This window comes from Narcine bancroftii, chromosome 2, assembly GCF_036971445.1.
Source record: "Narcine bancroftii isolate sNarBan1 chromosome 2, sNarBan1.hap1, whole genome shotgun sequence".
In the NCBI taxonomy this organism is placed as follows: domain Eukaryota; kingdom Metazoa; phylum Chordata; class Chondrichthyes; order Torpediniformes; family Narcinidae; genus Narcine; species Narcine bancroftii.
The window spans coordinates 294,022,364-294,035,353 of NC_091470.1; the positions used below are offsets into that span (position 1 = coordinate 294,022,364).

Genomic DNA, 12,990 nt, shown 5'->3' on the forward strand with positions numbered 1-12,990 from the left:
GTCTGATCTCTACGCCATCTTGCCACGCCCCCCACCGTGACTTTGGTTCATTGATTATTCAGGAATCTGATGGCAGCGGGGATGAAACTGTCCTTGTGCCGCTGAGTGCTCATCTTTAGGTTCCTGTACTTTTTCCCCGGATGGTGGCAGAGAAAAGGGGGCATGGCCTGGGTGTTGGGGGTTTGGAGATAGAGGCTGCATTTTTAAGATACCATCTCGTAGATGTCCTCAGTGAAGTCTGGTGCCTGTGATGTTGGAGGCTGTGTTAACAATCCTCTGGAGTTTATTCTTGTCCTGAGAGTTGGCGCCTCCATACATAGCAGTGATGCAAGCACCCAGAGTTTACAAAAGTCTTCAGTGACATACCGAATCTCGTCAGACACAACACAAATTATAGCCATTGGCGAGCTTTTTTTGTTATTTTATCAACATGGAGGCTCAAGGACAGATTCTTGGAGATGTTGACACCCAGGAATTTTAAGTTCTTGACCCTCTCCACTACTAAGCCCTTGAAGAACTGGGTCATCTTCTCCTGACTTCCTTCTGAAGCCCACAATCATCTCCTTGGATTTTGCTGACGTTAAGTGCAAAGTTATAGTCGTTACACCATTCAACAAGCTGATCTATCTTCCTCCTGAATGCTTCCTCATTGCCGTTTGTGATTCTGCCGAAAACTGTGGTGTCATCGGCAAACTTGTAGATGGCATTGGAATTGTGCCTGGCCACATAGTTGTGGGTGGGTTACGGGTAAAGCAGTGGGCTAAGCATGCATCCTTGGGTTGTGCCTGTGTTGATGATCAGCGAGGAGATGTTGTTTCCAATTCATACTGACTTTTGTCTTCCAAAGAGAAAGTCAAGGATCCAGTTACAGAGGGGGATACAGAGGCCTAGAGTTTGTACCTACTTGACCAGCACTGAGGGAATAATGGTATTGAAGGCTGAACTACAGAGTATGAAGAGCAACCATATGTATGAATTGCTATTTTCAAGGTGATCTGGAGCTGGAGAGGCTAGAATTAAGTTAAACAAGGAAGTCTGCAGATGCTGGGGTTGGGGGCAATACAAAAATGTGTTGGAGAAATTCAGCAGGTTATGCAGCATCCATAGAAAGTAAAGGGTAAGCAGCAGATCGGGCCTGGGCCCTTCATCAGGTAATGAGTTGTTGGAACCTTGCTCAGTGGAAACTTAAAATCTATAAATCGTGCTTATTGAGGAAAAAGACCTTTCATGATTCAAGTTAATGTTATAGTTATGTAAATGTGGTTTTCAAGCTGGTCAACAAAAACTTGTCATTAATAATGATCCATGATAATTTTGTTTATTTGAATGTGTATCATGTTTATTGTTGACCAACCAATTGTAGTGGTAAGGAGCTCTTTACCAAATACAGTAAAACCTCGTTAGAATGGGGTAGTTGGGGGTCCAAGATTTCATACCGCGTTACAGCCGAGTCGCAGAACAGATGCAGGGGCTGCCGGTGCAGGATTTCGGGGCAGGGGCGGCTGGCGCGAGACGTCGGGCCAGGGGCGTCCCGCGGCGGCAGACCCTGCCACGACGTCCCGCATTGGGGGGCAGTGGGGAGGGGGGCTGTCAGGTGTGGGGAGTTGGGTCGCTGGCTGATTGGCATTAGGCCGCCCCTTAGCAGTTTGGGGCCGACAGACACCTGCGCTATAAGCAATTCTATGGATTAACGAATCGCGTTCAACGAGGTTTCACTGTACTTAGTATTCCCATTTTTAGTTTTATTTCTTTAGTATATTAAGCTTGAATGTGCCAAACTTCAGATCTAATATCAGATTTTAGTTCACCTCAATGAAATTATTCAGTAGCAGGCATCATTTTAAAATTTTTAAAAGTTAATTTTATATTTGTCTTCTCCTGTAGCATTGACCAAAGTGAAGCTGAATACCAGAAACTATTTTATTCTATAAATGGGTGAGTACTTTATTAAGTTATAACTGTTTAGCTTTTATTCTTGAATTATTCTAACATTCGGCGGCGGCCCCGATCCGGGCAGGAGCAAGGGGGAGACGGCGGCCCCGGCCTCGGTCGAGTGAGGCAGGCGGAGGCCCCGATCCGGGCAGAGAGTGGGAGGCGGCGGCCCCAGTCCAGGCACAGGGTGAGCTGCGGCGGCCTCGGCCCCGGTCCGGGCAGTATGGACCGACCTAAGAGGGGAGGCAGGTCCCTCCAGCCCGGGTAAGAAACCTGCATAGGAGAAGGCCACTCCGATATAAAACCTACGACCCAAGGACCTCGCTGCCACGTCCCAGCTTGCTTGGCCACAGCACACGAACCATGGGTGTAAAGGGTGGGACCAGTACTGCGCACACTGCACTCCACCTAAAAGCTCCTTTGCGCAGGCCCGAGGACAGGTCCACGCCCGCCCCCTCCACGCCCGCCCCCTCCACGCCCGCCCCCTCCACGCCCGCCCCCTCCACGCCCGCCCCCTCCACGCCCGCCCCCTCCACGCCCGCCCCCTCCACGCCCGCCCCCTCCACGCCCGCCCCCTCCACGCCCGCCCCCTCCACGCCCGCCCCCTCCACGCCCGCCCCCTCCACGCCCGCCCCCTCCACGCCCGCACCCTCCACGCCCGCCCCCTCCACGCCCGCCCCCTCCACGCCCGCCCCCTCCACGCCCGCCCCCTCCACGCCCGCCCCCTCCACGCCCGCCCCCTCCACGCCCGCCCCCTCCACGCCCGCCCCCTCCACGCCCGCCCCCTCCACGCCCGCCCCCTCCACGCCCGCCCCCTCCACGCCCGCCCCCTCCACGCCCGCCCCCTCCACGCCCGCCCCCTCCACGCCCGCCCCCTCCACGCCCGCCCCCTCCACGCCCGCCCCCTCCACGCCCGCCCCCTCCACGCCCGCCCCCTCCACGCCCGCCCCCTCCACGCCCGCCCCCTCCACGCCCGCCCCCTCCACGCCCGCCCCCTCCACGCCCGCCCCCTCCACGCCCGCCCCCTCCACGCCCGCCCCCTCCACGCCCGCCCCCTCCACGCCCGCCCCCTCCACGCCCGCCCCCTCCACGCCCGCCCCCTCCACGCCCGCCCCCTCCACGCCCGCCCCCTCCACGCCCGCCCCCTCCACGCCCGCCCCCTCCACGCCCGCCCCCTCCACGCCCGCCCCCTCCACGCCCGCCCCCTCCACGCCCGCCCCCTCCACGCCCGCCCCCTCCACGCCCGCCCCCTCCACGCCCGCCCCCTCCACGCCCGCCCCCTCCACGCCCGCCCCCTCCACGCCCGCCCCCTCCACGCCCGCCCCCTCCACGCCCGCCCCCTCCACGCCCGCCCCCTCCACGCCCGCCCCCTCCACGCCCGCCCCCTCCACGCCCGCCCCCTCCACGCCCGCCCCCTCCACGCCCGCCCCCTCCACGCCCGCCCCCTCCACGCCCGCCCCCTCCACGCCCGCCCCCTCCACGCCCGCCCCCTCCACGCCCGCCCCCTCCACGCCCGCCCCCTCCACGCCCGCCCCCTCCACGCCCGCCCCCTCCACGCCCGCCCCCTCCACGCCCGCCCCCTCCACGCCCGCCCCCTCCACGCCCGCCCCCTCCACGCCCGCCCCCTCCACGCCCGCCCCCTCCACGCCCGCCCCCTCCACGCCCGCCCCCTCCACGCCCGCCCCCTCCACGCCCGCCCCCTCCACGCCCGCCCCCTCCACGCCCGCCCCCTCCACGCCCGCCCCCTCCACGCCCGCCCCCTCCACGCCCGCCCCCTCCACGCCCGCCCCCTCCACGCCCGCCCCCTCCACGCCCGCCCCCTCCACGCCCGCCCCCTCCACGCCCGCCCCCTCCACGCCCGCCCCCTCCACGCCCGCCCCCTCCACGCCCGCCCCCTCCACGCCCGCCCCCTCCACGCCCGCCCCCTCCACGCCCGCCCCCTCCACGCCCGCCCCCTCCACGCCCGCCCCCTCAAAAGATGCCCACAAACTCAAGCTAGCATGCTGGAACATCAGAACCATGCTAGACAAGGCTGACAGCCACCGACCTGAACGTCGGTCTGCCCTCATTGCACAAGAACTCCTCAGACTTGACATCGACATAGCCGCTTTCAGTGAAGTCCGCCTGGCTGATGTAGGCAGCCTCCAAGAACGCGGCGCAGGCTACACACTCTACTGGTCTGGCAAGCCTTCGGATGAACGACGCCTATCTGGTGTAGGCTTCATGGTCAAGAGCTTCATTGCCTCCAAACTCGAAAACCTTCCAACAGGCCTCTCGGACCGAATCATGTCCATGCGACTCCCCCTTCAAAACAAGCGTCGCATCACCCTCATCAGTGTCTATGCTCCAACACTCCAGGCGGAACCAGCAGAAAAGGACAAGTTCTACACCGACCTGCGCAACCTCATCCAACACACCCCTACACCCCTGGGCGACCTCAACGCTCGTGTCGGCAAAGACTCAGAAACCTGGCCAGGAATCCTGGGCAAGCATGGCGTCGGCAAGTGCAACGACAATGGGCGCCTCCTGTTGGAGCTCTGTGCAGAACAGCGGCTTGTCATTACAAACACCCTTTTTCAACAGAGGGACAGCCTTAAGACCACCTGGATGCATCCCTGATCCAAACATTGGCACCTCCTGGACTACATCCTGGTGCGAGAAAGTGACAAACGAGATGGGCTCCACACCAGGGTCATGCCTAGCGTGGAATGCCACACTGACCACTGCAAGCTCAACCTTCACTTCAAGCCAAAGCCCAAGAACAGTAAAGCCCCCAGAAAGAGGTTCAATGTTGGAAACCTGCAGTCAGACGAAGCGAGAGGAAACTTCCAGGCAAACCTCAAAGCAAAGCTCGACGATGCAACCCACCTCACGGTCCCGTCCCCTGAAACCCTCTGGGATCAGTTGAAGACTACCATACTGCAATCCACTGAAGAGGTACTGGGCTTCTCCTCCAGGAAAAACAAGGACTGGTTTGACGAAAACAGCCAGGAAATCCAGGAGCTGCTGGCAAAGAAGCGAGCTGCCCACCAGGCTCACCTTACAAATCCGTCCTGTCCAGAGAAGAAACAAGCCTTCCATCGCGCATGCAGCCATCTTCAGCGCAAACTCCGGGAGATCCAAAATGAGTGGTGGACTAGCCTCGCCAAACGAACCCAGCTCAGCGCGGACATTGGCAACTTCAGGGGTTTCTACGAGGGTCTAGAGGCTGTGTACGGCCCCTCACCCCAAGTCCAAAGCCCGCTGCGCAGCTCAGATGGCAAAGTCCTCCTCAGCGACAAGATCTCCATCCTCAACCGATGGTCAGAACACTTCCAATCTCTTTTCAGTGACAACCACTCAGTCCAAGATTCCGCCCTGCTCCAGCTCCCTCAACAGCCCCTAAGGCTAGAGCTGGATGAGGTCCTCACCCTGGATGAGACATATAAGGCAATCGAACAACTGAAAAGTGGCAAAGCAGCAGGTATGGATGGAATCCCCCCAGAGGTCTGGAAGGCTGGCGGCAAAACTCTGCATGCCAAACTGCATGAGTTTTTCAAGCTTTGTTGGGACCAAGGAAAACTGCCTCAGGATCTTCGTGATGCCATCATCATCACCCTGTACAAAAACAAAGGCGAGAAATCAGACTGCTCAAACTACAGTGGAATCACGCTGCTCTCCATTGCAGGCAAAATCTTCACTAGGATTCTCCTAAATAGAATAATACCTAGAGTCGCCGAGAATATTCTCCCAGAATCACAGTGCGGCTTTCGCGCAAACAGAGGAACTACTGACATGGTCTTTGCCCTCAGACAGCTCCAAGAAATGTGCAGAGAACAAAACAAAGGACTCTACATCACCTTTGTTGACCTCACCAAAGCCTTCGACACCGTGAGCAGGAAAGGGCTTTGGCAAATACTAGAGCGCATTGGATGTCCCCCAAAGTTCCTCAACATGATTATCCAACTGCACGAAAACCAACAAGGTCGGGTCAGATACAGCAATGAGCTCTCTGAACCCTTCTCCATTAACAATGGCGTGAAGCAAGGCTGTGTTCTCGCACCAACCATCTTTTCAATCTTCTTCAGCATGATGCTGAACCAAGCCATGAAAGACCCCAACAATGAAGACGCTGTTTACATCCGGTACCGCACGGATGGCAGTCTCTTCAATCTGAGGCGCCTGCAAGCTCACACCAAGACACAAGAGAAACTTGTCCGTGAACTACTCTTTGCAGACGATGCCGCTTTAGTTGCCCATTCAGAGCCAGCTCTTCAGCGCTTGACGTCCTGCTTTGCGGAAACTGCCAAAACGTTTGGCCTGGAAGTCAGCCTGAAAAAAACGGAGGTCCTCCATCAACCAGCTCCCCACCATGACTACCAGCCCCCCCACATCTCCATCGGGCACACAAAACTCAAAACGGTCAACCAGTTTACCTATCTCGGCTGCACCATTTCATCAGATGCAAGGATCGACAATGAGATAGACAACAGACTCGCCAAGACAAATAGTGCCTTTGGAAGACTACACAAAAGAGTCTGGAAAAACAACCAACTGAAAAACCTCACAAAGATAAGCGTATACAGAGCCATTGTCATACCCACACTCCTGTTCGGCTCCGAATCATGGGCCCTCTACCGGCATCACCTATGGCTCCTCGAACGCTTCCACCAGCGTTGTCTCCGCTCCATCCTCAACATCCATTGGAGCGCTCTCATACCTAACGTCGAAGTACTCGAGATGGCAGAGGTCTACAGCATCGAGTCCACGCTGCTGAAGATCCAGCTGCGCTGGGTGGGTCACGTCTCCAGAATGGAGGACCATCGCCTTCCCAAGATAGTGTTCTTTGGCGAGCTCTCCACTGGCCACTGTGACAGAGGTGCACCAAAGAAGAGGTACAAGGACTGCCTAAAGAAATCTCTTGGTGCCTGCCACATTGACCACCGCCAGTGGGCTGATATCGCCTCAAACCGTCCATCTTGGCGCCTCACAGTTTGGCGGGCAGCAACCTCCTTTGAAGAAGACCGCAGAGCCCACCTCACTGACAAAAGGCAAAGGAGGAAAAACCCAACACCCAACCCCAACCAACCAATTTTCCCCTGCAGCCGCTGCAACCGTGTCTGCCTGTCCCGCATCGGACTTGTCAGCCACAAACGAGCCTGCAGCTGACGTGGACCTTTACCCCCTCCATCAATCTTCGTCCGCGAAGCCAAGCCAAAGATTCTAACATTCAGTTGATGGAAGTATGGCTTTTTTATGTCTTGTCTGCAATCTGCTGTAATTGTGTTGCGATTAGTAAAAGAGTAGTAAATAAATGATACACAGCTAACTTAGGTGGAACAAAACACAAAATTCTGAAATCTCCCAGTGGCCACCCATCTCAATTCCCCACCCCATTCCCTTGCTGACATGTCTGTCCATTGTCTCATACAGTGCAAGAGTGAGACCAACCACAGTTTGGAAGAACAACACATTCCATCTGGGCACCCTCCACCGGATGTCATGAACATTGACCTCCATTTTCCAATAGCCCTCCCCTCCCCTTCCCATTTATTCCTTTTCCTCCTTTGCACAGCTCTGTCTCTCTCACGTTTCTTTTCCCTCTGCTTCGTTTCCCCCATCGCTGTGTTTTCCCCTAATCAATTCTCACCTTTCCTCTCTCCTGTCCTCCTATCCATAACCAATTAACACTTTTTATCTGTTCGTCGGTACTCCTCTCCTGCCCTTTCTTCCCTTCTCCCTAGGCATTTAATTCAGGCGCCTGCCTGATTTTACTCATACTTTGGAGAAGGCCTCAGGCCCAAATGTCATTTATATATCTTTACCTCCTATCAAGACTGCGAGACCTGCTGAGTTCTTCCAGCACTTCTACTGGATTACTTTACCTAAAAACAAGTAGATATTGAGAGGTTTGGTGAATTAGTTTGTATGGATTTGATGGAAGAGATGAAATATCATTGTTATACAGGTATACGATCCTTTATCCGGACATCTAAAATCCGGAAAGCTCCAAAATCTGGTAAGTGGGGAGAGAGACGGCCAGGTGGCCGGCGCTTGGGGGAGGCGGCGGAGGGACCGGCGCTTGGAAAAGGCGGCAGAGGGACTGGAATGGGGGTGGGGGTGGATACGGCAGCACAATTTGGGTGGGCTTTCCGAAATCCGGAAAAATCTGAAATTCGGAACACAAAGGTTTCAGATAAAGGATCGTGTACAAGTACTTGAATCAGAGTGTCCTTTCCACTTTTAGGTGCTAAACAAATTTGAACTAAGTTCTGAGCTGCAGTAGTTGCTTTTACAAGTATTAAGCCATGGATTTAAATTAAATAGTTTTGAAGTGAAGAGGACTCAATTGTACTTTGTATTTTTAAACTCAAGGAGCATAATGGGCTTGGTCTTGTTTGTGTTATTTTCCAAATGAGACCTCTGGCTGTAAGTTGTTTTAAGTCTGCTGCTGTTCCATTGTGCCTTTTGGATGCCTAATTTAGAGAAGTTAAATTTGACAATTGCTATGGGCCCAGAGAATTCCAAACCCAGCAGCAATAGAAATTCAACAAAACAAATAGCTACTTAAACAAAAGTAGTTTTTAATTTTCTTTAAACATAAAAACAGGATCAAACTTTAACTTGTGTGACAGATTATGTTATATTTTAAATGAGATCTGTTTTGTGAAGTGTTTGTGTTTGTTTGTGACCCGCACTACCCCCACAATCTACTTCAAAAACATTTATATACAATATAAAATATGATATAATCCATCACACGATGTATTCCGTTATCCTGGTAAATGTGATATTGACATAACGTGTGAAGAAGGGTCTTCATCAGAAAAGCACAAGCTATTACTACCAATGCTTTAAAGGATAGGTGCATCTTGCCAGATAGATCAGTGAGAACTGAGTCTTTTAAGAGATAAAGTTAGTTCAACATGGTTTTCCCTACCACTGCTTAGCTGTTGTAATATATCATTCAAAATGTTGTGGTAAATTAATAATATCATGTGCTGGTTACTTTCAGGGTGCTTTTTCCAGGTGGTGGGGTAAACCTCAAGACATCTCAATATGCCAAGATTGCATCTTTGTTTTATAAACTTGCAATGCAGGTAATGCATTTGTTTGTAAGAGTAAAAATAATCTGGTATAGAAGATGTTGCATGTGTATAATGGCTATTTTCTGCACACGGTTCAAACAGATTGATTATTGTGTCTGTGTATTTTCAAAAATGTTCTCAAGCTTCTATATAGAATGTAAGATAATAAATGGAACTTCAGCAACATGGATAGCAAGTTATTTTGAAGTGTAGAACACTGAGTTATAGGTGGTTAAGTTTTTTTGTGGCTTAAATCTTGGTGCTATTTCTTGGTTTATGTTTATTTTGTGTCCAAATATGGCACAAAATTCCTATTTACAAAGAGAAAATGGTGAGTTTGATTAACTATTAAAAAGGGTTAAGGAGAATTCAGGAATTCTTCTTGATTGAGCAAAATGCTAGCTTATTAATGTTGATATGTTGAATGAATAGAGTGGGAAGGAGAATACACGAGAGCTAAATAGTAACTGAAATAGAGAGGCAGGGACATTTCAGGGATCAAACCGTTGTTAGCAGATCATTTGGCAGAGTTGGGTTGTTTTTTAAAAAAAAAGCAAGTTATTTCATGTGATTCTAGAATGTGTAAACAACATTAATTCTGCAATTCACCAATCACACTTGGCTTCAGTCATCATCAAAGCCTTTTGGCCCAAAATTGTACCAAAAAGCAGAATTCTAGTGCTGAGGTAGGGGTGACTGACCAAAATACCAAGTTAGCATTTTGCTGCGTAGGATGTAAAACTGGGATAAACAAGAAGGCTTCAGAGGCTGGAAAACTGGACCATTTCAAAAAGTGCTGAGAAACTTAGCCGGTCAGGCAGCATCCATGTAAACCAATAGACAGTTGACATTTCAGGCTGAAACTCTTCATCAGGGATAGGAAGGCTGTTGTGAATTTGCAGTGACAGTTTACAAGCTGATTGGGGCAGACTGTTTAGCGTTATTAAATCAAGCGTTGTCTTTTGAAGTTTGAATTATTAGGTGGAATGGAGAATGTATTCAATTTAAAATGTAGATCTGGCAACCACAATGAGCCTATGAACCTCAAGAACAAAAATAATTACCTTTTCAGGAGAATAAACTTGTTGTATAAAAGGTAACATTCTGAAGAAGGACAAATCCTATCATTGTTTTGCGATTTGGCTGAAAAAAATTACTAGTTAAACTGCTCTGGTTTAATCTTCCTTAGTGACAGAAGTATTGGCCCCCTGTAATTTCTTCTTCGGGTCCTCGTGCAGTGCAGATCAAACACCCATGTCTTCTGATCCTGTGTTAATCTAATTTATTCTCAGAAAATTCCCATCATTTTCCAGATTCTATTAACTTCCATATTCTATTATTTGATGGTAATTTACAATGCCCAGTTAACCTTCCATTCTGTGGGTCTTTGGAATGTGGGAGGAAACTGGAGCACCTGGAGCCAATATGCAAACTGATGGGAAGATCAGACAATACAGGAGGCCAGGGATGAACTTGGATCACCCCACGGCAGTTGCTGTAACATTGTGCCACCCACTGCACAGAGGAGATTTAAATTCCACAGCTATAAGGACAAAACAAAATGTAACTTTTGTGTATCCACCTTTCTAGCAATTTCCAATTCTCTTGAATGCTCAAAAGCAAGATGTTCTCTTTTGTGTTACCATGCCTCCTGTGAATTGCTAATATTTTCCCATTTATTTGCATTTTAATGTAATTAACTGATTATTTTTATAAATTGTAAATTGTTTATCACAAAATGTGGCAAAAAAAAAAATCAGCCTCTAATATAATGTCATTGCTGAAGTGCATGCAGTTTTTACTTTTTTCTATTCTACTAAGATTTTTTTTGGCATTTAGAGGTTTTTTAATTTGTATCTGTTGTCACTCAGATCATTTACTGTAGAACCACCATTTATCATTGGTTTCAATAACCGAAACCATATAACCATTTACGGAGCGGAAACAGGACATGTTGGCCTTTCGAGTCCGCACCGGTTCACTGATCCAAAATGTTATGTGTAAGTCAATATCATTTTATGTGATATTGTTTAAACTTCAACATGCAGGAATTGGAAAGAACAGTGGAAATAGCAGCAAATGATGCTTCAACTTCTTTGTTTGGTAATGTAAACACTAGATGTGGTTGTACTTGATATGATTCTTTCTGTCAAAGACGTGCCCTGAATTAAAATTTTATTATTTGTTTTCTAATAGGTCAACGATAATGGAACACATTTCCCAATGTGGGGGACTTGTCTTGGATTTGAAGAGCTGACTGTTATTACCAGTGGAAGAAATGTTTTGATTGCTACAAAGACCAAAAATATATCTTTTCCTTTAAAATTCACCAAAGGTAAACTGTTGATTGAGAGTGTGAGATAATTTTCATTGTGCTTATGAAAATTGTGCAAAATGTAAAGCAGGTGGCTTAATTAACTTATGTTTGATAACCACATCAAACTTAAAAATGAATCCTGTATTATCATATTCTAGAACATTGCAACCAATGTTCCTCAAGTGGAAAGTAATTAATAAATAAAAGATAATAGTTTCTGAAAACTGAAGTACCTCCTGGTTATTAAGTGTAATCATCATCTTTCAGGTGCCTTGCCATTCGGCATGGGCGATCATGTCTCTCCATCCATCACCCATCTCTGACCCTCCGAATCGTAGTTGTTGCCTCCCTGTTCTCCTTCGGTGGAGGCTCCATCTTTGAGCTGAGACCGTAGTCGATGTTGAGTTCATGATTATACAAGGGAAAAATACTTAGGTGGTGTCCTGTTGCCTTCTTCAGTTGCAGTGCCCATACTGGACGGGTAACCGTGGCCATTGATCAGCAGATTCATCTTCCCAGTGTTTTTAGTTTCACAACCATAAATTCTAATCTGTAGAATCTGCTTGTAAAAAAAAAAAAAAATCCACCATCTGCAATCCATGGCTTCACATGACCCTGATTGGGAGGCTAAACAAGTACTACACCTTGCCCAACCTTACCTGTAGACTATTGGATGGAAGGAGTACCCTGCACCTCCTTTAGCTGAGCAATTGTGCAGCACCGACATTGAGATTAAATGTTATAATGTATAGAAATATGCAGCTTTGAAGAAGAGAGCTGAATTTAGGCATTGATTCTCTTCTGTGCTATCACCTCCTTGTTAGATGTGCACTTTCAGCTTTTCATCTAGGTCAATTTCTAACTACCTACACATAATTTGTTTTATATGTTAGTCTTCAACTTTTAAAAAAATCTTAACACTTGCCACGCAGTCTATTACTAGCAAAGAATAAAATAACTTTTCCTGTTAGCATTAAACAACATAGAAGAAACACTGCACCAGAGCACTATATGACAAAGATTGAGGAAGTGGATACACACTTAATGATACAATATATGATGCAAGTTAGTCCAATGCAGTGCTGCACTGATGAGCTTCCTGCCTGTTAGTTTCAATGTAAAATTCGTTTGCTTGTTCAGTTTAAAAAAAAATCTTGCGCTACCAAACAAAGATTTAGCATTTTGATCAACATTTCTCCAATGCCCCAAAAACTATAAGCAAGTTTGTAATATTTTGTGTTTACACTGACTGCATAATTGAATGGATAACAATAGTTCAATATAAGGGTTTCTCTTTCTCCTGCCACTTGTGTGTTAAGCCAATGAATATGTTGTAGTGGTACGCTTGGAGGGAGTGGGCAGAACCAGCGCTAACAGTTCCTGTCTTGTTACAGCTAGACACAACAGCCTCATATCTACTGGCAATTAGCCATGATGGCCACGAGGCATAGTGACTCAGCAGCAGCTGTAGGTCTACTGAGAGGTCCTGGCCTACTCAACGTGGCTACGTCATGAGGTCATTAGCACTTCAGATGTCATGATGCCAGGTCACATGTCGTGAGTCTATATTAAGCTTGATAACACTAATAAACTATCTTCGCTGGCTGACATCTTCACAAGTGTGGTGTCCTTATTTCAACATGATGGTGTATGAGTACAAGCATCATCCACCAC

General features: G+C 49.2%; 1 protein-coding gene across 2 annotated transcripts in view; it reads left to right on the plus strand.

The window, feature by feature from the left end:
* Positions 1-12,990, plus strand: part of ggh (gamma-glutamyl hydrolase (conjugase, folylpolygammaglutamyl hydrolase)) — a 40,657-nt gene that overhangs the window by 9,631 nt on the left and 18,036 nt on the right. For both annotated transcript variants that reach the window (XM_069921403.1, XM_069921402.1), the window contains exons 3-5: positions 1,885-1,935; positions 8,927-9,011; positions 11,196-11,334. In XM_069921403.1, coding sequence (XP_069777504.1) covers positions 1,885-1,935; positions 8,927-9,011; positions 11,196-11,334 — 275 coding nt within the window. The remainder of the gene's footprint in view (positions 1-1,884; positions 1,936-8,926; positions 9,012-11,195; positions 11,335-12,990) is intronic.